The following is a 27221-nucleotide window of genomic DNA, read 5'->3' on the forward strand; positions in this document are numbered from 1 at the left end:
ATAGGATAGCAGCGTCTCCACTAATTGAATCAACACTTCTGGTGAGCACCGCTCTGGAGAGGGTACATTTGGCCAGGAGCAGCCCCGTTCGCTGCTACTCAGCCGCCTGAAAAGTAACCATAGTAACTCACCTCTTTGGATGGGATCCTCCTCACTGGCTGCCTGTCTTCCTCTGGAAAGCTCATCTCTCTAAATATAGAAGATGATGCGATCTCTAAGCATACATCCATGTGGAAAAGGTGCAGTTAAACATGGCCCTTTAAAGAAAAATTAAGGCTGTCTTTAAAAAAGAAGTAGCTTCGGGCTATTTCAAATCTTGCGAGAAACAGTGCATATTGCCGAGAAGAAAGAGTTTTGCGTTAATTGTTTTGAGTTAATTGCTGCCTTGTTACTTTAAGGCGAATACTTCCGAAATTATATAGAATCTGGTATTTCAAATCAAACCAAAGATATCTTACTCTGGTTTTTGAAATCAACCTATTGATAATTTTGCAAAAAATAATCTCATACATAAATAACTTTAGATTAGTTATCCAGTCGTTTCCAGATTTCTTAAGATAAGGTTCTTTATGTTCAACCTTAAATCTGGAGAACATTAAGTGACTTGAAGGTTTAATTGCCTAGTCTAGGTTAACCCTACCTGCAGCATATTACATGTCTTCCAACGCATGCCTTTTTCTGACTTGTGAATGCAGACCTGACTGGTGCTATATCATTTGTGTCTGTCTCCTTGCTTCAAGATCTCAGGTAACCATTCATGAGCCTGAGGCTGTGAGAAATGCTCGCTGTGCAAAGGGGAACTCTCACCAGATTTTCCGAAGCTGTCCCAGAAATACATTTCTCAGACTAAGTCAGCATTACCAGGTAATCACTAGTTCAGAAGAAAAATTACTCTTTATGTATCCAGAGAAACGAATGCTAATGTAGCATTTCCATAACGGACAAGATCAATAGGAGGAGTTGTTTATATAGATGGTTGCTGGGTAGAAGTCAATAGTGGTTTTCTGTAAAAAGGATATTTGTGGGCTGGCGAATTTTCCTCTCTTCAACCCAGGTGAACAGGGTGGACCAAACTAGAAATAGCCTGGCTCCGGGAACATGTCAGCTGGGAACCCTGAGCACTGTCATGCAGGTCTGTTGGAGGAAATGAGGACTCTGCAAAAAGAGGTTGTGGTGCTATTCTAAGTTGAATTTGCATTAAGATCCTGGTGGTGAAAACCTTTGCATGTTAACACTTTAAATTCAATTTTTAAGACTGAACACATGTTTGAAATGAGCTTTTGGCTCTTCAGACCTGTGTAACTTTCACATGTGCTGAGCTCTCCGTGTGCATGTCCCATAGTTGCGGAGCCTAACAAACTACATACAAATTCATAAAACACATACCAGGCTGGATTGCTGCCTACTCTTTACCTCATTTTATAAAAATAAAGAATTGAACATCTTTATTCAGAAACGTGAAAATATATTCTGGTCCCAGGGTGTAGATTTATAAATATCCTGAGAGTTTGCAATTATGCATTTCTGCTGTCACCTATTGAAGCATCTGTAGTTTGATAATATTAAGCCTTAAAATAACAATTTGAATCATAAAAAATGTTGAATTCATAAGCCTTTAGCACCACCCTATTTTCTTCCTTCTTCAATCTTAATTACTATATTTTATGGTAAGAAATGAATCCAAGGAGAGCAGTAAGATGTACTGTCATGTATAGAGCTCTATTCATGCCATCAATCTTAGGAAAGTTTGAGTAACGCAGAGATGATTATTGGTTCATGTATATGCATTAGTCTTGTGCATTAGTGATTTATATGCATCCCACCTTTTATGTAATATGCAAAGAGGCTTAAAATCATTCAGTGTGTCCTTTAATTTGTGTGAATTTGGCCGCTCTTTCACTGAGACCACTGTTACCATCAAAAAAGATCAAATGAAAGAGATTCTTTCTTACATTTTAATTCTGACTCTTTCACGAATGTGTAAAATGTAGAGCATATCCTGTACTGTAATTTTGGATGACAGATCTTTCTGAAGTCATTCATCAAAAATGCTATAGTATTTAGTTTTCAATAAGCAGAAAGAAATTAATTAGCATAGCTATGACATAGACCTTTAATCCCAAGGTCCTTGGTGGATCTACGGTCAAAAGGGATCCCCTATTGATGAATAATGAAAACAGGTTTTTGTGAAAAAATGTCATCAGTTTGTATTTCAGGATCCAGGCAGTGCCAGTGGCAGTTATACTGGCAATCATCATAGGTTATAGAGGAGTCAGGACCTCGGAGATGCAACACTTAGCTAATGCTGGGATGAAGCCTGTTAAAACTGAAACCAGGCCCTAATTTTTGTCTTCTTTCCTTTCTGTTCACTCTGTTTGACAGTTTTTAGGTGTATATGAATAATCACATTCAATTTTATATCATGCAACCTTTATAAGAATGAGAAGATGCCTTGAAACACATTGAAATTTCTGTTAAGGAGCTGAGGCCCTTGCCTCTGCACCTGGGCTCTCTCCCCGTGACTCATGCCAGCTGTTGTTGGCAGTCAAAACACTGACACCCTGGTTATACTCTAAAGCCAAAGCATAACAACTTCAGATTGCTCTGTTTGTCAAAGCAGTACGCTCAGAAACCCAGGGAGAGCTGCAATGAAATCACTCTCAGAAGTGAGGTAGAAGTGAACTGATCCAAATCACTCAGCACCAAAGCTAAGGAAGATGCCAGACTTTGGTCTTTGGGAGGAATCACTCTTTGTCAATTTCTTTTTTTAAAAAATCTATCTAGTGTCAGAGCATTAATGTTTACCCCAATGTATTCCAACATAAGTATTTTTATCTTTCTCCTAAATTAAAGTTATGCACATTGGCCAATAAAGAGTCATCCAGTGTATTGCAATAATTTTCAGTGGAGGTGCAGGGAGGACAGTTTTGAAAACCAGTAGAGGTTTACTATTGTTGGGTTCAGTATTTTAATAGAGACATTTAGAAAACAAAAAATGCACTTATATATTACAAATTATAGACAGTAAAGAGCACAAACTATTCTTTTTTTTTTTACTGATTTGTTTTGTTTGGTTTTTTTTTTTTGGTACCAGGGATTGAACTCGGGTCCTCGCGCTTGCAAGGCAGACCACTGAACCACTGAGCTAAATCCCTGGCTCAAACTGTTCTTAATAGCAGAGGTACTTAGGTCTTCTGACTGTCCATTGAACCTAGACACAGAGAGAGGACAGGTTTGGAGTTGGGAGCTCTGCAGGAGTATGTGTTAGTTTTGAAAGGCTTATCAGCAAGGGCCTTGTTTAGGGACATCAAGAAAAGCTAGAGATATTTCAAAGAAAGTCAAGACTCCAGAGCCTAGAAGTCAGTAGTGGCCAACCTATGACATGTGTGTCACAGAGGGCTGTTTGTTTCATTGAGCTCAATGCAGTTTAATGAAAACCTATTTTTTTTAGGAGAAGGGCACCCTGTGAGTGAAGATCACTCTACATGAGTGAAGCCAGACAAAATATGGAAAACTCCAGAGAAAATTCTCACACATGCCTAACATGTAAAGTTTAGTCCCACTGTGTGTTTCTTTACAACACTTTTAGGATACTAGAAGCAACTTTGGCTCAGGTATACATTTTTATTAAAATTTTTATTTTTATTAAAATGCTAACCATAGGGTGGCAGTGATGAAAAATGAAAGGTGATGTGGGTGATTAGATCAGGCCCTTTCCAAAAGGCTGCTGTCATCCCTAGGTCAGGGGTTAAGATTCTCCTCTCTGAGCACACTTGGAGGTACCTAAGGACATTACAGCATCTCTGAATTATTGGTGAACTAGTTCTTGGATGATATATCCAGCACAATATGGTTGGTTGGCCCATTTTTCTTTTGAGTCAAAGGAAGTCTCATCCTGCCAAACATGGAATGTACTTGTGGAGGGTCTACCGAAAAACATAATGCACTTGGCCTCTGTCATTACTAGGACTCCTTTATTGAATCAGTTAGCTTTGATGCAGCATCTTAGCAATCTTACGATTGCTTGGCTGATCCATCGTGCCTCATTTAATGATGTTCTCTTTAATCGGAGATCATTCCCAGTGGAGCAAGATGGCCGTGTGGAACTTCTGATGTTCTATATAATATTCTATACTTATGTTTGGGGTCACAGAAAGGGTCACTCTTACCAGACAGTGCTGCTGGTATCTTGTAAAACTGCTCTAACTCACTGGCAGTCTCAGGAAGTTCCTAAGAAAGTCTCCTATGGTCTTGATTGCTACTTGTTTATAATTCTAAACTGTCAGAAAACTCAATATTGTGCTTGGGATGTATGATGAATCTGAAGAAACAGACTGCTCCATTGATTTGGAGCTTACAATCAGCACTGAGTTAAGCTACAGTAGAACATATCATATAGAAAGGTTTAAGCAATGGGTTATGAGAGAAGAAAGGTAGTGGATGGAGTGTTGTTAAATGTCAACCAAGCTAAAATTCTACCGAATCCATGGCATAACAGCCTTGAACTTTGTACCCATCTCTCTTTGTGAACACAGTCATGAATGTTTAATGTAGCCTGCCTGTGCTTCACACTGGAGAGAGGACAAATGTCTATATATTACAAAATGCTATTGAGTAGGATATGTACTCAGGATTTCAGAATCGAGGTCACTCTGATAATATGTAGCATTTACTGAACAGAAAATACGAGCCAATGTGATAGGCAGTGAGGAAGTGCTTTTTAAACATCATCACATCTAATTCACACGGAACTCAATGAGTTTCATACGTTTTCCCTGTTTAATAGATAAGAAAACTCAGCCTCTTTGAGGTTAAATGTCTTGCCCCAAAACACTAAGCAAATAAATTGCAGGGCTGGGCTTTTCAGTGTAGGGCAAAGAATAGATTACTATGACAGGAGCTGGTGTCTTACTGGTGTTTGTTCTTTCAAAGTTTTTATGTTAAAGTATTTTAAACCATGCAGCAAGACCATGGAATGGGGCTAACAGTGACAGATGAGATCACTTTAAACAAACGTGGCCATGACCCTTAGGAAGGATGTTCGGTAGTTTTGCCTTCTGCAAAATATTTAGATAGGGACCCTTATACCTTTAAAAGTTTATACCAGGCTAGCACCACAAAAAGCGAAGTCAGCATGAAATTGTGAAGCAAAAGTGTATGATTTGGGTACCATATAAGTTGGATGTTGATCTAAGGTAAAATACATCTTATTGCTCCCCACTACTTACACTCCTCCCCTTGTCTGTGATTAGAGAGCACACCTTAAAGAATGGTTTCAACTTTGTTTTCGCAATGTGTTCATTACCATCTTGGGGAGAAAATGAAAAGCTCTACTAAAATTAAGATATCTTAAATATCTCACTTCTTCCTCCATCTCTTGGGTTTTTCAATGTGGGTCAAAGAATGGATGATATGATAGAGGTTGGTCTCTTCCTGCTGTCTGTTCTCTCAAAGTGTTTATAAATTAATTTGCTGATGATGTTTCCATAATGTACTGTCCCTGGGCTGAGCACCAAATGAAATCACTTGTACAATAATAGGATTTTAGTTGTCTGGAGGCAGAAGCAAAACAATAAGGTTGGGCATTTGAGCGATCATTTGTAATTAAATTTTGAACATTTATTTAAAGAAATATGTATAAATTGTACTGCCAGAGCTCTAGTGAGAGGGACAGTCATTCTGATTTGTGACTTTCAATCTGTTGCTTATTGAAGTTTTACACTGTGAAATGCACTGAACTTGGCATAGATGTGTTGTGTGCCCAGAGATTATAGCATTAAAAAAAAATTGCAATATTCAAGCCAGTGTTAGCCATTTTATCTTCGGAGATATTTTTAGGCTCAATTTAATTCAGTTATATAACTTCTATACTGTTCTCAGAGCTCAGAACACTAAGTATACAGGCAGACAGTTATTTTATTCTTTTTGTCTATTTTTTGAGTTTTATTTGAATAATACTAGGCAAGATTGAGATTGGTTTTTTAGTTGCCGGAAAATGATAAACATATTTATGTGTGTTTCCTGGATCATACCAAGTGAACTTCTTTAGATATTTAGATTAACTTTGCCCAGATGATTATCTGGATATTCCAAACGTAATTTGCATTTCCTGCACCAGAAGCATTTTCTTGGAACTGTTATAAAGTCTATACTATAGTTTTCAAGTTGGCCATTTGAAATAGCTTCTTACAGTCCTTTAACAAATTATTATCTAATCTCTCAGGGAGGCAAGGTGGAAGAAAGAGTCTTTAAGTGAGAGCTACAAAGCTGGCAGGGCTGTGCTTCTGTGTAGCAGATCTATACCTACTGGCATTAGTAAAGGCTACGGTTTGATTGTTTAGTATATGCTGGCACAGTGCCAGGCATCAGGGACCTCAACCTCATGAGCCAGTATATTTCTATCCCCACTTTACAAGAGAGATTTGTGTAGAGCTCATAATTTGTTCAAGGCTACATAACTAAGAAGTGGCAGAGCTGAAATTCAAAGCTGTTCCACCACTTCAAAGGCCAAAGTCTTATAGACCACTAGGCTCTTGGAGGTCGCGGTTTCCTCATCTGTACACCGAAGAGGCTGGACCAGATGATCAGTAGTTTCTAGTGCTGAAATTTTGTAGATTCTGACCCAGCAAGAAAACAGATTCAATAACTCATGTTTCCTATATATTTTAGTTTGAAAATAACTAAAACTACCCTCCAAAATTTGGTGTGGAAAACATTGCAAATAGCTAAACAACCCCAAGGAGCTAGCTGCCAGACCAATGCAGCCATAAAAACCTTTTAGCCTTTCCAAAGCCACTGGAGTGTTCTTCGAACAGCAATAGAGTGGCTAAGGTGCCCATGTAAGAGCTGCACCTCAAAGGTGGTCCTCCTGAGAATTTACTCTACTTTCAAGGTTGGATGCATTCTATATCTTAGACTGTTTGAATACAGCTGGGCAGAATCTTTATAAACTTTAGAATCATTTAACTTTTTTTTTGTCTTGATGTTTAGATCAAAATATCATCCTTGGAGGTCATTAGGGAGCTAGAACAATAAATCTGTTCGACATTGGTTCTCCAAACTACAGCCTGTCCTCCTTGGTATTTTTCATTAAAAGCTTTTTAACTGTTCATAAATGCTATAGGCACTGAATCACTTAGAAAGAGTAAATGTGCAGATGTTAATATATATGTACGATATTTGCTTATGGTAAATTAACTCATTTCCAAATCTTTCCTCATTTTTGCCTTCAATATAGTAATTTATTGGATCTTGATAAAAAATAGTGAGCTGTCTAGCTATAATGTTAACAGTCATAGTGCTTCTTAATGTAAGCCCAGGGATTCCTGTTGAAATGTTTTCACTGATTCAGTTAAAATGCAGCCTGGCTTTATGAGTCTAAAGCATCTAACCTAACATACGGACGTGAACCTGTCAACAAAAGTACTGCAAGCCAGGTGCTTGGACTTGAGTTGCTAAGGTAATCAGTTGATTGGCCAACTTCAGCTCATTTGGGTGGTGCTGCTACTCCATATTCCTAATTTTCCTAACGCTGTAACATGGTCGGTCGCAAAATTCGGCTTCCAGACCAGCAGCACGGGCATCATCTGATATCCTGTTAGAGCTGCAAGCTCTCCACCTCAGACCTATAGAAACTCAAAGTGTAGGGTTAGGAATTTGTTTTAAGGAGGCCACAGTTGATTCTGATGCTCCCCATCATTTGAGAACCTTTATTATAACAACCAAATAGTTTAAAAAAGAAGCGTAAGTGATTATCATAAGGGATAAGCTGAAGCATTGTCACCTAATTATTTGATGAAATCCCTTAAAAATACCCCTAATAAGACGCACAATTGGCAAAGTACACACACGCACGCACACACACACACACACACACACACCCTAAAAGCAAACTAAAAAAAAAGTCCATGAGAAAAACAAGTTTAGTCATGCTTCCTTTGTTTCCTATTAAAATTTGTTTGCCTTTTCTCTTAACCTTTTGCAGTCAATGAAAAATGTACATAAGCTGAGTTTTGTTTATTAAATTCAGGAATTGTGTATATACAGCAGCAACTATTATCTGTGCTTCAAATGTAAGTTCTCATTACATATCCATCTCTTTTTAAATCAGGCATACAAGTGACTTAATTGATCCCCTCAACAAAACATACCAACTCTAACTGAAGGCTGTTGGGGGTTTATAATCCACAGTGGTGCCAGTGAGACTTTAGAATGCTTGAGGTGTGGTTTTGTAGCATTCCCTACTGGTTTAAGAAAACCTTCCAGCTACTAAAAAAGCTGCAAGAAACTTTGTACAAATGCTTCCAAGTTGAAGGAAATACTAGAAAGGGCAGGTTCTTGAAGAGTATATTTTCATTACTTAAGCTTTTAAAAATTTGAGACTTTGGAAGAAAAGCAAAAATATCTTACTGTAAAGTTAACCAGTATGGTAATAAACTACTCAATCATCTTGTGAATTAAATGGTCCTGGTACAGAAATATTTGAAGGTATGGATTAAGGGTACAATAAATTATGTTTAGATGCAATTTTTATCTCTGGTCTGGCTCTCTGAGGCGGAATGAGTACCGAACTGGACTCAATTTACTCTCAAAATTCATTCATTGAATAGGAAACTACTCGTTTTTTTAAGAAGAGCGATCTTGCCTACTTTCTGTGGTATGAGAGCCCCCTACAGCTTACTTTAGGAACTCTTCATACCTCATCCTCTCTTCTGGAAATCTTTTAAAATTCTAAATCTGTCTTCCTTAAACAAGTCCGAATCCTCAATAACAATAGTATTTTAGAAGAGAAAACAAAGCTCTTTGCTTTCACATATTATACCAATATCAAGTTTGCTATTCTGAGTATGACCTAGATCTTTTTCACTTATTTAGTATTACCTCCTTTATGTCATAAACAATCATAGGTAGCATTTGTCAATAGTTGCAGTGACTCCTTTAAAGTGTAAGTGGACGACCATTTTACGTCAATTTGACTAACTCAGAAACTGTGTTCTAGGCTGTTTAAGAAAATGATGAACTGTTACCTACCTCCTCCTCCTCCTCTTAGCATTTGTGCATCAATTTCAAATTTGGGTGTGTTTGGACCTTAGAAGGCATGAGATTAAAGAGTGTTGATGTTTTAGTTCCGAGAGGTCACGTGACAGCTTCAACCTGGACCCTCTGCTTTGAGTCTGAATGGTGGCATTATCTTCCTGTTAGACTTTTAAATCATAGGACAATCGACACTGACTGCTTAACCAGATTGTTTAGTGAGGAGAGGAGGGGAATTTCTCTGGCAGCCAGTTTCTTTTTACAGGTAGAATTTATACAATAAAATACTCTTTGCCACAATAAAATCTGATTTTTTTCCAATCATTTTCTTTGTTTAGCTTATCCAACAAAAGTATTAACATATTCATTAACAACGTCGAAAGTAGCCTACTTTAAGAGAAAATATGCAGAAGAAGAAGATTTACATCAGGATTACCATGGGTATTTTCCAAAAGTAAGGATTTGTGCATTATATTTTCATTTTTTTTAGTCAACGTTGTCAACGGTAAGTTCTAGTTTTCATTTTTCTAAATGTAGATTGAATGACTGTGTTTGCTTTCCAGCACCTGATATTACCTGAAGATAGAACTTGCATTCTGAAACTTTCTTTGGAGAAGCTCAGATTTCTAGAAGACCCAGAAACCTACTTACGAAGGTCTGTGTTAATTAACAATTTGCTGAGGAAGATACATCTAGAGACGGAGAAAGAGAGCTATGAGTACTTTAAAGAAGCTCCCTGTTATAAGACTGCTTGTTCTGATACAAGAAAACGGCTGAAGTTTATGGTACAGGAGTGCTGTTCTCGGTCTCTCTATTATGAGGAGCTGCATTCGTACCATATTGTGCCTTATGCTTCAGAGAATGCCATTTATGGAGTGGGCTACACTAGCAGCCACTTGGAGCAAAATTCTCAGCTGCTTATTTATAAAATGAATTAAAGTAACTGTTAAGTCCCCTGATACTTTGTTTCCAAATGCCTGAGCTGTTTATAGTGAAGATGTTTGTATAAGGTACCCATTGCAGGCGCACTTGGTATCAAAGATGAGATGCATGCTGAACAGATCCGAGAGAGCCGCGGTTACTACTCAGCAGTCCTTACTACGATTAAATTGAATCCCAAATGTGTCCGATGACCACTGACTTTGTCCATTAGAAGCAAAAACAAAAACAAAAACAAATTTTAAAGATGAGGTTTGTAATTTCTAAGGCCCATCTCCAAATTCTGCCACTCATAATGACAAGTAACAAAAGTAACACATTAAGTTGGTGAGGTGTCCCTGAGGATTAAGGGTAGAATTATTAATGTTCTGGGGGTGATGAGAAAGAGCGTTGATTCTTCTTTCTGAAGTTTTTTGGCTTGTCAAGCATTGTGCCAAATAATTGTTAGATACCATTCTCCTTTTACCTAGGAAGGTGAAAGCATATACTTCAATTTAACCATTGAATGTAACAACTGGATTCCTCCAAACTGATCCATTTTATTATTTTTATTTGTTTTGTTTGTTTTGTCTTAAAGACTTTCTTTTAAACAGAATTTGATGAAATAACACTACCAGGGATTAAAATTTGTGCTAGGCCTTTAAGAGTGTAAATTCTATTTATGATATTTTTAAATAGGCTCTGAGGCTTAGGAAAAGAGTGGGCAGAAAAATCTTTTTAATGAGATGATAACTTTTAAAAAAACTCATCTGCAAGAATTAGTAAGGACAAGTGAAATTCTACATGACATTATTTCTTCATTGAGCTGAGAGCACATTTTAGGCTGCCTGGCTGTGATTTTGCACTGATTTCTGTATGATAGTCGATGATTCACTATTTGACAAGATGTTTTAGACTGCATTTGGTGGTGATGTCAGATAAGTCCTTCTATTTTATAGTTTGGAAGATAATTATTTAACAGGCTGGATTTACTCATGACCTTGCTTGAAGCGATTCATGATGCTCTTTGAGATTTGAATGAGTTGTCTGAATTCAATGTCTAGAGTTTTTGTCCTGTGGAGCATACTGTTGAAAGAGTTGTCATTAAATGATGAAAGATTGGAAAAACTAGGTGCCAAAGGTGTATTTAAGAGAATACCAAAGACTCAAAGACGAGTGTGTTAAGGAGACTACGATGAGGAAGATGAGAATCTAACATAAAGATTGCACAGGACCACAGAGTTGTGAAAAAGTCTCAGAATAATTTGCTTGCCATCCTGCTTTCAGAAGATTTTATACACAATGATGGTGACCACTGACACCACTTTAGCTGAAGATATTACAAGCTTTTGGTAATCACATTCCTGTATAATTTAGCTATGGCGACTTGTCAATATAGCATCTCTCCTGCTACGAACCCACTTATGACCAAGATGACCTTTTTCTATTCAAGAGAATTTTGTTTTAATACTTGGATCTCCTCATGAATCACTAGGACATCAACACATATGCATTTGGTATAAAGAATATCGGTACCCTGGTTAGCCCATGTTGTTGAAGACTATGCACACAGCTGATAATAGTGTCAGCCTTCAATTTAGCTGCGCAATCAAAATTAGGAAAAGATTATTTAAAAGACACTGAAACATTAAAATCAAGGTAAAAATTTTAAAGACGGTTTAATGTGAATAGTGAGATAATTTGAAATTTAGAGATATGAATATTAAAATTAATTTAAGGGAAAAGTTTTGATTCAAGGCTTAAAATTTCATTTCTTTGCTTTTAAAAGACCTTAATTCTCAGAACACTTGTTTGAAAAATTTAGATTTATTTTAAAATGGGAATAGTCCAAGACTCCAAATTTGATGGGATAGTTATACTTTGATATAATTTAAAAAACAGAATCAGCTCTCTAATACATTTGAGGTTTTGACTGAAATAAACTCTGGCTTGATTAGGACAGTATCTCTAAGGGAAAATCCTGTGCTCATAGATAGAACTTTTAAAAACCTCATATTGAGATTGGTTGGAGATAGAAATACACATGCTTTGGAATGGAAAAGGAAGGCAGAGGAAAATGATCAAGACTGTGGGATGTTATAGTATTTATTTTATCAGAAAACTTAAACAAGTGAAACTCTTGAGCAAAGAATGAGTAACATACTTAAAAGCCAGTTTTACCTAATGTCATTAACTGAGCTTTTTGATCTATACATTTATATGTAGAAAAAAACCCTTAGAAAACAGCCATATTTGTGATACGCTTTTTTAAATGATTTTTTTCATTGAGTTTATTGGCACTTTTTAAGAATATAGTACAGTCACATTCATCACTGGGATCTTATATGTTTACATGATATCTTGGCTCTTATTTTTTCCTCATCCCCTGCCCTCCCTTGACCCCTCCCCACGCCCTAAAAAAGACTTTGTTTCCATTTTTTCATTTTCTCATATTTTTTCTTTTCCCTTCTTTCCTTTCCTCTACCCTTTCCACTTCCTCTATACCTTTAGCCCCTTTCTTCCTAAGAAATGCTTTTTTTTAAGGTGTTTATTTCAAAACAAATTATTTAAAATACATTTTAGGGCATTTACTTTTTTCCAATAAAAACTCACAGATGGACAATTGACTAATATTAACTTGATTAAAATTGTATTTAAATTCTGCAAACTTGTCTGAGTTTACCAGTAGGTTATTGTCATTTTACCATGGCCCGCTGATACCCAGGGAGCCCCTATAACGGTCCGCTCCTGTAACTCCTCCCACAATGCCTCTTTATTGGAGAAGCAAAAGGTGGAGAAGAACCAGTTATTTGGAACCTGGGCACCCTTTGGGGCGAAAGGCACGTGTAGGGTAAGGAACCTCACATGGGAAATCTGAATGCCTTTGGTAATGTTGCTCACTCCTTTGGGTGCCCAATCAGTTTAAAAGCCTAGCAAGTACGAAAAATGTGAAAGAAGGAAAAGAGGAAAAAATGCAGAAAAAGCGACAAAAGACAGGAGGACCAGAGAAACAAGAAGCAAGATTAGTAAGGGAAGAAGAAAGTTGTTTCATGTTGAAGGGCTTTGCTTGCTTGCTATATATAATTTTCCTTTCTTGTATTCCCCGTATACAAAAATGCCTGTTATCTGTGGTGTATCTATACTTTCTTTCATTCACCAACAATTCACAAGACTAGATTCTATTCAGCATAGGTATTATTTAAAATGTGGTATGACCACAAAATAGACCTATAACTGAACTTTCTGGGTGGATGAGCATAGGACATAATTAAGTTGGGAGAGAGACTGGATGGTGGGAGTGTGTATAAATAGATAAGCGCAAATACACTACCTGTTTTCAGTGTGTGTCCCAAGATTTAACGAACTCAGTGCAGGAGGACTTGGACATTAGTGCGATTCCCCACTGTTTATTGTGCAGCAATTATGAGCTAGACCTGTGCCAGGGCTGGGGATACAGAAGTGAATGATATTCAGTCCCTTTGCTCAGTTTAGTACTGATAAAAGGAAGGATTCAAAGAATTCGGTTTTGTCTTAAAGGTAAGAGATCTTTCCTGGGAGTAACACTTGCCTTTCTCTTGCCCATTCTGGGAGGGTTATGAAACAGGTGTCTCCGAACGTGTTCATAGGTGAAAAGGTGCCCAAGGAGAAGAGAGGTTCTACGAACCCAGCTCAGCGGGTGGGACGCTACCATGTTTTGGAGTACATTTTGTGGTTAGAAGCATAAAGAAAGCCACTGTTGAAAGGGGATGTGCAGCTGGTTCTGCCTCAACCCCGAGATATCCCACAGGTGGGTAGGGAAACTAATGCAAGTAGGGAACCCTCTCTTCTCCCTGCATCTTTCTGGCTATTTGAGCCCTTTTACAGGGAAAGATCAGGTTGAATGTTAATGTCAAAGAAAGCCTTAAAGGAGAAACAGAATCAGTAAATCATTAGCGTGAGAGTTGTGTGTGGACTGTGCCAAGTCAGAGCTCTGCCTTCTTTTATTTGCCTTGTGCTGGAGAATTGCTGGAAGGAACCTCACATTTCTGGACACCCGCTACTGGGGCCATCCTGCTTCTGTCTCACTAGTTTCCTTTGTGCATCGCAGCCCAACTTCTGTTCTTCACAGTCCATGCTCAGAAGAGTTAGTGTTCTGCCCTCCATCCCCACCTTGTCCCTTGGCACTGATCCCATCTTGCTTAGAGGTACTTGGAGGAAATCAACAGTTTGCAGTACTGGCTGAAGTTTGACAAAGGGTTTCTGGAGTGCATCAAACTAGACTTCACCGCAGTAATATGATCATTCTTGGCTGGTCATAATTCTTTTAAAATGGATTGTACTTAGTCACTAAGTAATTGTTTACTGAGGTAATCTTCATGCTTTTAGAATTCTGTGTAATAGTTTTATATGTTTTGCTCAAGAAAATACCTTACATTGGAAACAGTAGAAGAGTGTATATAATTAATTCAAGAACTTCATAAATATTTATGTAACCTATGTCATTTAACTTACATATTCTTATTCTCAAACTTCATTACTGTACATCAGCAACATGACAAGTGTTAATTTTTTTTGTTTCTTTCTAAAGTGGATCATGTCTAAAAGTTGTTGTTACATTCCTGGTTGAATATTTGGAAACAAAAATTTCCCATTAATGTAACTTGATCTTTTCCTAAGGATTGCCCTATAGGTGACTAGTTTGAGAATATTCTTTTACATCAGTGCTCCTCAAGTCTTCTTGAGCATACAACTCTTTAGAGACCTTGTTAAGATATACATTCCTCTTAAAGATGGGGGACAGGGCCTGAGAGTCTTCATTTGTCAAGTAACCCGGGTGACAAGGAAGCTTCTAGTGACCACACTTTGAATAGCCAGTCTTTCTGTCATTTAAGAGTGAAAATATATGCTCAAACTTACACTCAGATGTTCAAAGAATATTTGTTAATATTAATTTTCCACATTTATTCTTTCCTTTAAAGGAATGAGAGACAAAAATATTGTAAAAGCCATACTACCAGTTTTCTAAATGTACCACAAATATTATAATACTCTGTAAAATACCTATAAAATCATTTCTACCTTAAGTTTTATCTGCATCAAGTGCAACAAACAGCACAGTCATATACCATTTTTCTCAGTGAGGCAACGAAAGTGAATTTGCCTTCTTGATTTTCCTCTTGATTATACTCAGAAAGGGTGACTCCAGCTTGGAACATCAGAACACAGGTAAAATCATTCAGAATTAACAGGAATTTGACAGTCTGGTGCTGTGCTAAATCCGAGAAAAATCTTACAAAAATAAACTATATGAAATTCAGAAATATGGATGGTTCATGGGCTGAAGGTTTTGATCAACCTGAGCTCAAAAATGGGCAATGGATTCTTTCACTTCTTGTTTTGACCTCTTTTTTGAGCTCTGTCCTATGCTCAACCCCCCCCCCATGGGGAACTGCCTGTCCTTTCAAAAATGGGCAATGGATTCTTTCACTTCTTGTTTTGACCTCTTTTTTGAGCTCTGTCCTATGCTCAACCCCCTCCATGGGGAACTGCCTGTCCTCAATGGTTGGGGTCTCAGTAAGTGGTAGAGGATCTGTGTAAATGAGAAAGATGCCTATCTTGTCTAATTTGAGCATGCCAAGTGATTTATTTGTCAGGCTCTCTTTATGTCCTACCAATGGATTCTTTCACTTCTTGTTTTGACCTCTTTTTTGAGCTCTGTCCTATGCTCAACCCCCTCCATGGGGAACTGCCTGTCCTCAATGGTTGGGGTCTCAGTAAGTGGTAGAGGATCTGTGTAAATGAGAAAGATGCCTATCTTGTCTAATTTGAGCATGCCAAGTGATTTATTTGTCAGGCTCTCTTTATGTCCTACATTTTTGGTATAGCTATTGTGATAGATAGTGTCATAAATTTGTCATAAACCATTAATGAAGGAAGAGAAGCAGAAATGTTCAGTGGGAACGCACTAAATACGAAGCAGATGGTGGTGTTCGACAACATTTATTTGGGAAAATGTGTATCTGTTACATAATCTAAAATATGTCTTTTTCACATTTAAAAATATTTGGGTCATGATTTAGAGTTTTTCTTGGATTGTTTTTTAAACTGAGAGGAAGAAGAAAGGTAACTGTATTTTAAAACATATTTGACATGTTACTAATAAAATTTTATTTCTGGTGACGTATAGGTGCCTTTTTAAAGTGGGGAGGTGGAATCTTGAATGTACGGCAGCTGTTTTATGTCTCTTCATTCCAGAGGTCTCATTTTAAAGGCATATGGTAATATTTCTTTCAGCACTTTGTTTTGCACACAGTTTACTTAAAGGTCTTTGAGGCATTCCCAGGTACCCAGCACATTTTTCTTTTCACTAAAACAGAACTTGAAGTGGTTTCTAGGTAACACAAGTCATCAAAAACATGACAGAACTCACCCTCCTACTGAGGACTTAATCAAACAACATGGCTTTAAGTCTCACAGAAAAGGGTAGTCCCTCCCCTCAGAAATCTGCAGTGGTGCCCACTGCTCCTCCATGGGTTCATCAAGTCGAGTGGGCAGTAGGATGTGCTGGAGTGATACCTCCTCTCTCTCTCTCCAGCAGCCTCTGGTGTTGGCCATCATCTTGGTAAAACAATGCCTGTGAAGTTCCCCACAAACCACCCTCCGGTGTGGGACAACAGAGCCCAGCGGAAGGGACTTCAAGCAAAAGCATTTTTTTCTGTGTACATCCAATTAGACAGCTTAAGTGTACAGTCATTGGAGCAACCCAGGACCAACTGACCCATGTGAATGACACAGATTTGGATGTTAATAGAAGCTTAAGTGGATGAATACATCTGGGAAAGAAAAGGGTATGGGATGGAAAAGGAGTTGAGATTATTAACTCCTGCCAGCTCCCCGCAATGAGCGTAATTATTACGTACTGCAAACGTACTAAGAAAAATTTAAAAGAGCCAATTAATCACTTCCAGAGCTAAAGGAATAACCTGATAGATTCTGTGCATGTTCTGCACAGTGCCTGGTATGCGTGTGGTGTCGATTAATGGATTGTGCAGGGACCCTTAGCTTTCTCTTTCACAGATATTGTGTTTTTTCCTGCTTATTACACTTTTAAATTTTAAAAAAGTAGAATATACTTTTCTTCCTTTTGGGAATTTGTGGTCGGTGTGTGCTCATGTGTGCATCACACACACACGTGCGCACACACATGTGCACACCCGAGTGTGTGCACACACGAACCACACCGCAGATGGATGGGCTTCTATTACTTTTACGAAGTAAAAGAAAGGGCGATTCCCTCAGGACGTTTCTCTCAGTTCCCTTGTAATCTGCCTGATTGTTAGGAAGGACAGTTAAGTTTTAACCACACGTAGAGCTCCCCCAGAAGAAAGGACGTTATCACCTTTCTCCTGTCCTCCTTACCCTGCACTTCCTCTCATTCTGTCCCATTTCTGGCTCACTACCTCCACTTCTCACCTGCTCACTTTCTCTGAAATTGATCCATTGTCACAGCAGGCTGTGTCGCTCACAACTGTAGAGAACCTTGGTTAAAGCACCATAGTCCTCTCTTCCAACATCCACTTATCTGGAAGCAATTTTTATTATCACCCCATGGATTTTGTAATTAAAGATGTTTGTAAACAGTACTGTTTTAACTCAAGTCGTACAAAATTATCTTTATTCTCTTAACATTCAATTAAGATATAAGAAACATTATTATTAGTTTATACATACAAGTAAAATATAATATCACTTTGATCAGTTGTTGTCACAGTGGTTCTATAATGAGGAAGCCAAATACAGAAGTTTTTTTTTCTTGTCTCATATTCTCTTTTGTGTCAGCTTGGGATGCAAAGTAGGTCACAATTCTTATTTATCAAATTAAAACTACATGCTTATTTGACCTAATCGGCAGGAGAAATCCCCAATCTTTGTCCTGGGAGTGACCACTCTGAAGTGCTCCAAGGCCATGTTCTCTGGTCCCTAGCTGGCTGCAGTCTGTCAGGACAGAGCAGGACCCCTTATGTGGCCAGCCGTGCCACCAGATTCTGCTGTGGTTCATGTGTCAGTGTTATGTTACCATGGAAACCACGGCCATCTAGGGTGAGACCCTTAGTACTTGTGCTTACTTTGAACAGGGGAATTGTCTCTTTACAAAAGGAGCCTTCTCTAGATTGCCCTAATTTTATAAAATATGTGGAAGTGAAACTCATTTTCATGGCAAATCCCTCAAAGAAATTTTCTCTCTTGATATTAAATAACTAAGGGACCTGAATAAGCCAGAATCTGTTGTTTCTTTCAGAGGAGGCAATTACAAAAATTCTGCTCCTTGATGTAGTTGATAGGCCATTAGGATCTGGAAAAAAAAAAAAAGTAAAACCCTAAGCAGTTCATTGTCTCTGGCTTGAAGTATGTACACTTTCCTCCTGTCATTGAATGGCACTGAATTAACGCTGTCAGCAGACAGGAGAAGCAGTCAGGTTGCTGGGCGGCAGAATCGAGGAAGCAACCCAGCCAGCAGGTGCAAATGCACTGCAGGCTTAAGTATTTATTTCTATATCTAGAAGAAAAGGAGTCTGGGCCCGAGTCCAAAACTCAGACAGAGCTATTTCTTCTTTAACTTTGCTCTACGTGTGTGAGTGCCTTTCAGACAGACAGCTGAAACCGTTGCCAGCCTCACTTGCGTATGCCCCATGAAGTGATTTTCATGGCTTTGGTTTCCTCTGAAGACAAGTTCACATATCCTTACGTACTACTAACCAACTGGATCATAAACTTACATCCTTTTACCTTGGAACAAAGGTGCAGCCACGGTCCTGGTTATAGAAGTAAACACCAGTGGGGGGAGTTTAAGTGATGCCCTCCGCCAAAAGCACGATGAACTACAACATCGGGAAAATGCTCCTCCGTGATGGGGGACACACAATTTCATACCTAAGTTATGAGTATCACCCCCTCCTTCCTCCTCCACCATCACTTTCTGGAATAACTCTACCTGTAAACAGCACACAATAAAATAGTTTGTAGATAGCCATGGGCCATTAACCTTAGTTTCTTATCCAACTTTAAAAGAAAAATGCAATATTAAATCTCCTTGCCTTTATGGGTATTTTTTGCTACCTAAAAATTGAAAAGGCATTTTAAGGTTGTTTTCTCACACTTCTGCTTATTTCTGCCAATGGCTCTCAGGGATTGGCTCCTCTCAGGCACCTGTTTGTAAATTCATGGAGTGAGTTGCTATTATTGCCCGAGACACTGAGATTTTAAAGATCCTATCCTCGTTCCAGTGGAGATAAGAAAACTATACACAAGAATCTAAATCAAATGGGCCACATGAGAGGTACAGGATTGTATGAGAAAGAATGAAGAGATACTATCTAGTTGGGAGAAAAAGGGAAGAATTAATGAAAAAGCAGAGCCCCAAATCAGCTTTGAAAGGTTTAATTCTAACAGGCAGAGAGAACAGCAGTGACCAAAGGGACAGAGTTGGGAAAACAGGGATAATACCGGGGACCAGTCTGTACATCTGGGTTGGCCGAAGCAGAGTGTTGACCTATAAAAAAATGAGGCTGTGAAAAATATTACTGGACACTTTGTGGAAGGTTTTAAACAGAAGGGCAGGCATGCGAGTGCTCTTTGTTTGGGTTTTGGAGCCACTGTTTTTTTTTTTTAATTTATTTTTTCTTAGTAGCATAGTCTTGCAATAGTTTATGTGATGGACTGGAACAAGGAAACAGGAGGGGGAACGGTGAGTTAATTAAGGCACTTGGTATACAAAGAAGCAATGTGGCTAGTGGAAACAGCAAGGCAGCTATGACAGAGATTGCAGAAACATGGTAAATGTTTGGATGTCACAGTGGAGGACAAGTAGTAAGGGCTAGGTAAATCGAAGGTATGTGCTTACCTTATCCAGTATCGTAGCCACCAGCCACACAGGGCTAGTCTAGGTTGAGATGTGCTGTCAGTGTAAAGTATACTTTGGATTTCTAAGAATGTTACAATAAAGAACGTAAATATTGCATTGTTTTCAATTTGATTATGTATTGAAATGCTAATATTTAGTATATACTAGGTTAAATGAGAAATACTTTAAAAATCAATTCAATCTGTTAGTTTTTGTGTGTACTAGAAAATTTGAAATTGTATATGTGGTTCGCATTATATTTCTTTTTTCATATGTATTTTTTGGTAAATGCTTATTACTTTTTTAAAATGTTGGGTTTCATTGTAGCATTATCCTACACGCGTTATAATGCATTGCGCTCATGCCCATCCCTCCAAAATTGAACCATGGGTGTTCAGATTCCACACAGGCAGGACAAAGGTGGACCGGTAACAGACATGGGAAAGTAAGAGCAGGTGCAAGGGAGAGAACTCTTCAACTGTAAGCGTAATACCTCGTCTCGGTGTGGAGAATCAATCAAATTAAGCTGCTGAAAATATGAATCTTGACCCAGGAGGTGACTGAGTGGGAGAAGCAGATAGAAAGAAAGTCAACTGCTAAATCTTTCCAAACTGTTGACAATGACTTAAAAATATATTATTTTGAGACTATGTGAAATCCTTATTTCTGGTATACCTCCTAAGGATCAACGTATTTATGTGGATCTTTGACTTTTGGTACCCGGGATTGAACTCGGGTCCTTGTGCTTATGAGGCAGGAGGCAGCACCACTGAGCTAAAGCCCCAGACAACCTTTGACTTTTGCAGGTTAGGTTCTCCAGAGGAACAGAATCTGTAGAACATATATAATCACACTACGAGATTCATTGTCTGGGCTTATGGGATCAGGGGTGGAAGCGTTCTGCTCTGCACACTGGAGAGCAGAACGATCCAGTAGCTGTTCAGTCCAAGACATTAGAAGCTGCAGAGCAAGAGGGATCCATGATGCAGAACCAGCCCAAGGCTAAAGGAATGGAAGCTCCCTGAAAAGTTGCGGGTAGGAGCCTGGATTGAAAGGCTGAAATAATGGGCCTAAGATGTAGCTCAGTGGTGCTGAGCCTGCCCGGCAAGCCCAACATCCTGAGCTCAATCCCTGATACTGGAAAAAAAAAAAGGCTGAAAAACCTGGAGTCTGAGGTCCATAGGCAATGGCAGTAACTAAAAGATGCATCCCCTCATGCAAATTGAAGCTTTTCAAAGGCAAACCAACTCCTTCCTTCTCTCGCTCTCTTTCCACCCAAGCTACAGCCTATTAGATAATGCCACCCACAATTAGGGTGAGTCTTCCCCACCCAGTTTGCTGGCCTCTGTGTTAATCATCTCTGGAAACACCCCACGGGCACACCCAAAAATATACATACTTTACTAATCGGCTAGATGCTTCTTAGTCCTGGCAGGTTAAATAACATGAGTAATGGTCAAAACTTTCCACGTGAGCCTTTTTCCTTTCAAAGTTTGCTCTAGTTTCCAATGTCCACAGATTCAGTGTACACTTGACTTATGAACTGACTTTGTTCTCAAGGGCTGGTTGTACCTCAAGCTGGCCAATAGAAGGCTTGGGTTGCTCTACACAACCTTCAAAGTCTCTCTCCTGTCTCTAGGCAGATCTCAGGGTCCTTCGAGAGACAATGGCCCCGGATTTATCAATTAACCCTACCCAGGAAAGGACATTGGAATTTCCTTTTCAGAACTCTTTAAGGGTTAAATCTGTGTCTGAGGCCTTCTGGAAGCACAAGCAGTTGGTCAGCACTAGGGTAACTCAACATTTTGTTCCTAAGTCAAATCTACAATTCCTGTCATAACCTGAGTTGTTTGTATGCCAGGCTTGTCATATCTCATGGGTCCACTGTACCTGCAAATCACAGGGCTCTGAAGATAAGACAGCATAGGGTGCAAGGTACTGGAGCAAGTGTGGCGAAGCTCGTCATTGGGGTTTGGTAATCAAAGTGCGTATTAACCCTCACAATGATATCCCGTTTATTTTGGTGGATTCAGGAGAAAACAAGCAGGCCGTGTTCTTCGTTGTCTTGTAATCTAATTTGTGTCACACCAGACAGTAAGATTCCTCTTTTGATCCCCTGAACTGGAATGATACATAGCAATTCATATGCTTCATATGTTTTTGGCCCAATTCCAGCTTTATTTCATTCATTAAAATATCTCAGATTTCTAGACATACTCTCTCTTTCTCTTTTTGGGGTTTTTTGAGACAGGGTCTCACTATGTAGTTGAGACTGACCTGGAACTCACTATGTAGCCCAGGCTGGTCTCGAACTCACAGCGATCCTCCTGCCTCAGCCTCCCGAGTGCTGGGATTACAGGTGTGCACCACCATGCCCAGCTCATACTTTCTTTTTTATTTGATCCCTCGGAACAATTTCTCCCTCTCTCTCTCATCACCTGGCTTATCATGAATTATTCTGTAGCATGATTCTCTTCTTTCCTAAAGTATATGGTCCCTGTACATGAGACCACATATTTATCTTTCCCGAAGTACTTTAATTTTATTCAGAAAATGTTATGCTTAATGAATTACAATTAAAGTAGCTACCATTCACTATTCCCCGGGCTTACTTTTCACCAAATATATGACTTACACTTTATTATTTACCAAATTATAGAGAAGGAAACTGAGGTAAGTGCATTTGAGAAGCTTGCTCAGTGCCATCCAAAAGGTAAGTGGTGGCATCTAGGACTCTTGTGGTTGGACTCGAGAGCCTTTGGTGTAATAGCTGGTGTGCTGTGGTGCTTAGGAGAATGGTTTTTTATTATTCACTTATTTGTTCCTGTACCAAGGATCAAACTCAGACTTTGCACTTGCAAGGCAGCTATGGTGCCACTGAGCTAAGTCCCTGGTCCAGAAGAAAGGTTTTTAGAGCAAGACAGACCAAATTTCAAGACAGTATCACCATCTATAGCTGTAGGACTTGGGGACATTTTTCTCTAAGTTTATCTAAACTTATGTTTTCTTATCTGTAAAGTAGGGAAAACAATTTCACCTAATTCAAAGTCTCATTATGAGAATTACAAGTTATTACATGCACAGCATTTACTATCGATACTAATTCAAAGTCTACACTCAAAATATTTTAGCCCTGAAAAATAAAAAGCAATGCAAATGTCAATCCATGAATCTAATTAAGTAAACTTTTGTTACTGATTTAGAAATGAGAAGAGACTTTTTCCCCCAGTTACCCTGGGTTTCTTACTCTTTCCAAAATGGCCAGTAGAAGATGTTACCAAATGAATAATTCTGATGCTTCTCATGAGGGCTCTCCAAGCATGCAACATTTCTTCTGTATGAAAGATGCATCGTTCTAAGGCGATGTGGATGGCTTAATTAGCTTTGGAGAACTTCAAAGTAAGAGGACGTCTTTTTCCCCCCTGCCAAACACATCCTGAAGAAACCCAACATGTACACACACACCCAGCACAGATGAACAGTGAATGACAGAAGCTGGGGCAGAAAGTCTGGTGTGGCCAGAACATTCCCACTCCGGCTCTTCAGGCCTCATTCCTGGTAGCACAAGCGCACAGCCATAATGGTGCTCATTCCAAGCACAAAGAACTCTAATCAGAGAGAGAATCTGAGGCAAAATCAATGGCCAGAATCCCTTGCAAGTGCCCTTCTTGAAAGTGTCCTTCTTGAGCTTGGCAGTGTTTTAAAATACAATTAAGAGCCAGATGGCTATTGGCTTAAGCAATAGATACGTGGCACAGTCACCGAGATGGGTCCAATTATTAATTCCCATGCAGATAGTTAATCTTAAAAGGAGATAGTTCATCTTAAAAGCACAGCTTGGTGAGAAGTCAGTGAACCAGAACTTCAAAGCTGTGTATTTGAAAGTCCAATTTTGATAGGCTGCAGGGTGGGCTATTTGTAGAAGAGTTGCTTCTATGGCCTTTATTTTATTATTATTCTTATTTTTTTGTGGTGCTGGGTATTGAGCCCAGGACCTCATGCATGCTAACTACGTGCTTTATAGCTGGTCCATATTTCCAACCTTCTTCAGCCTTTGAAATGATGCATCTGTAGCATGGGTTCGGCAGATAAAACATTGAAGCCTCTCTTGCTCAATATACTCACTTTGTTTAGAGAGAGAGAAGCATTCAAGATGTGATATAGTTCAAGGTTGAAATTTGGTTCAGAAACCAGAAATTTCAACTCCCCAGTTCTGCATATTTTCAAATAATGATCATAATCTCTTGTGTAACGGTCACAGCAGCCTTGTAACTTCATCATTAACAAGTGGTAGAGGATGCAGGAGCTGCGCTTTAATGTTACCTTACACATACTTTACAGCCCTGAGGCTCTGGCTATAATCACTGATTTTTGTCTGTATTCTTCTCTATACTTTGAGCTTCCAAAGTGAAAGGCTGTCTTGTTCTCCACATCTTTCAGAACCAAGTAAATGCTTCCTGGAGGAACAGACGCGTACTTTCCTGTGACAGCCTCTTTATAGGTCACTTTACGCACGGTAAATCTGAGGTAAGGGCACGAGGATGACAGTGAAAGCAGGTCCTGGGAACAGAACATCTCTCCTGGATGCTGACAATCAAAGAACATTTATGTTGCAAATGAACGGCTGACAGCCTCGCAGAAGACCTGCTAAACTAACGTGAGAGCTGACGTGGAGCACAAGGCAAGCACAGGCACTTAGACGAAGGGATTTGCGGGCCAAGGTATAAAGGTCCAGTTCCTAATCTCTGTAGCATCACCGTGGAGTTATTGAGAGCCAGTGGCCTCCACTTTAGAGCAAATCTTTAGACATGTAAATTAAAGAAATATTATGCCATCAGTAAATTAGTCAAAACAGTGGGCATATTTTAAACTAATTTCGGAGTGCATCACAAGAGATTATATTAATAATTGGAAGGGTGAGAACGGAGACTGCACTTTTATCCACCGACAGGAACGGCTTCCAAGAAAATTTTAGATTTTAGAGAAACCCATTAACATGAAAGTAGCAAAATGAGGGCTAACTCAACCTTACGCTGAAAATCAGTAAGAGATAGAAATATAACTTGGGCATCACAATTTCACCCCCAGGGCTTGGCTCACTGCCTTTGCAGGTTGACCCTGGGACTATACACTTGAGCCTCAAGGCTAGAAGTCGGCATACTTTTCAAGGATTGGTAAGGATTCCTCTTGTTACTTGAGATGGAAACCCAACTAGGTTGGACAACAAAGGAGAAGCATCAGCGGGAATAATTCCAGATATTTAAAGGGGTGCTGCTGGATTCGGAGAACAACACTCTCTGGGTCTCTCCCTTTCCACCTACCCCTCTTATTCCTAGCTCTGCTGATGGAAGATGATTGTTTCTATTTGTGCTCTCTTCAACAGTTTACTTTGGAAATCTATGTTGGACGATTCCTTCATTGTTTTTGGCCGTGTCTGCCCTTCCTCTGAATTGCTGGATGCCTCAGCTTTGGTGTGCGGAATAAAAATTTCTGAAAATGGAAAATACATCCGGCAATATTTCTGAAATAGCAGACAGACTCTGAAATAGTCTGTCATATATATTTGTGACAGACTCAGGTTTCTGCTGACATATGCAAGCCTAAATGGGAATAGTAATGTTCTATGAGTGGTAATGAGTATTATTAGCAAAGTATGAGTATTTTCAACCTGTATTAATCATCCTCTTTCACCTGATACCTGTTGAGATAGAATTCATTTATTTTTTTTCCTAATGGGTAATCTCAGTAATTCCTTCACAGATTTCTAGAGAATATGGATATTATTCTTATCTGTAGATATTAATAATAAAACTGAGCGGGGAGGAATAGCACGGGGTAGAAACGTCTATGTTGGAATATGCATGTCAAGAATTCCTTGCTTTCCAATGCAGTTTCTGGAGGTGAAGGCACAGACACACTCTCTCCTGCCAACCACTGTCTTCCTCCTACACATACAAGACCAGGAAGTAAAAGATACCGTTAAAAGCTGAATTCCACTTTATCTACTGTCAGGTTCTGAGTTTAAATTATGTAAGGCAACTGGAGCTGAACTGATTGCAGACGACATTTATTTTTTGCCACATGAAATTTAACCAACAGGTCACCATCTCTTTCTCACTGCCTGCCTTCTAACTGTGGTCCTTATAATCCTGAGAGCTGTTCTCCCTCTTCCTATTTCTACCTCCCCTTTTTGTACCCCTTCTTCCACATTCATGGCATATTGGAATCCCAGAAAACAACAGGACAAGAAATCAGCTGTTGCAGAGGGAGGTGGTAGAGAGTTTGGCTTTTTATTAATGGGACCGTAATCCTGATGTATATCTTGGCACCGTCAAGAACAGCACTAATATTCCAAAAGCTCACGATCTGAGATCATCCAATAGCAGAAACAGGACAGTTCATAATTTCACTGCAATCTAGTATAGATGTCTTGAGAAATATCTCCAAACTCTGGAAATTAGGTTGGAGGCTCTGCAAGTCAGTATGCCTTCCAACTGGAATGAACTGTAATAAAGCTAAGCTACAATCTCTGCGTGTTGTCAAACACTAGGTCTAGACAGACCTTTACTCATTCCATGAGGAGTAAACTGAAAAACAAGAACAGACCTCAACAACAGCTGGGGTGTTGCTCAACTTGTAAAGCTATTTTGGAACACAAGAAATATTACATAATTATTAAAATTCTGAGAAATAGCAACCTTTTCAAATGATTAATCACTGGTTTCAGAAAAAAATGTTTAGAAAAAGTGTCTGTGGTAGCATATATAAAGATGACATGTATGAAACAGAAACAAATGTTTTAGAAAGAGAAAGAGTTGCAAAACAAAGATAAATGTGAGCTCAAAGTCAATAGCTAACAGTGAAGAGGCTATTGGGTGAGATGAAGAAAGATTACATAGCAATTAGAGATGCACTGCAAAATTAAAATCAGTGGCAGAACAGAATGTTATATGAAATTAACTATGAGAATAGTCATATGAAATAATATGAAAGCAAATTTAATTATTTCATTTTGCAGAGGCACAATTGAAAACTTTAAGTAGTGTAAGAGAGTGTTTATAAAGTACATGCAGTGAAATTTTAAATTGTAGATATTTATGAAGAATAAACAGAACAGAAATGATACTAAAATAAATTACTGAAGAAAATACTGTGCAAAATACAGATTTATAAAGCTCACTATGAGGGAAAGTTGACAGAATGCCAAGTCACAAATGTTGCAAATATAAAGCTAAATAAAATATTATAAGCATTCCAACATAAAATGTAAAAACATACAAAGGACTGCAAGTCAGGTAAATTTAATGCCAGTAATAGTAGACAAATGCATATATAATATATTTAGAGTATACACACACATAAACAAACACATACACACATAACATATATA

At 38.7% G+C, this 27221-nt stretch overlaps 1 protein-coding gene across 4 annotated transcripts in view; it reads left to right on the top strand.

The window, feature by feature from the left end:
* Syt16 (synaptotagmin 16) overlaps positions 1 to 16895 on the top strand; it is a 160230-nt gene extending 143335 nt beyond the window's left edge. For 2 of the 4 annotated variants that reach the window (XM_010605727.2, XM_033766663.1), the window contains exons 7-8: positions 9372 to 9487; positions 9597 to 12279. In XM_010605727.2, the coding sequence (XP_010604029.1) occupies positions 9372 to 9487; positions 9597 to 9971 (491 nt within the window). In that variant the 3' untranslated portion in view covers positions 9972 to 12279. Of the gene's footprint in view, positions 1 to 9371; positions 9488 to 9596; positions 12280 to 16525 lie in introns of those variants that run through there. The other 2 variants (XM_010605729.1, XM_010605730.1) reach the window with 2 other exon arrangements.
* The last annotated feature ends 10326 nt before the right edge of the window (positions 16896 to 27221 follow it).

Source organism: Fukomys damarensis, unplaced genomic scaffold, assembly GCF_012274545.1.
Source record: "Fukomys damarensis isolate Sample0158 unplaced genomic scaffold, DMR_v1.0_HiC HiC_scaffold_21, whole genome shotgun sequence".
NCBI lineage: Eukaryota > Metazoa > Chordata > Mammalia > Rodentia > Bathyergidae > Fukomys > Fukomys damarensis.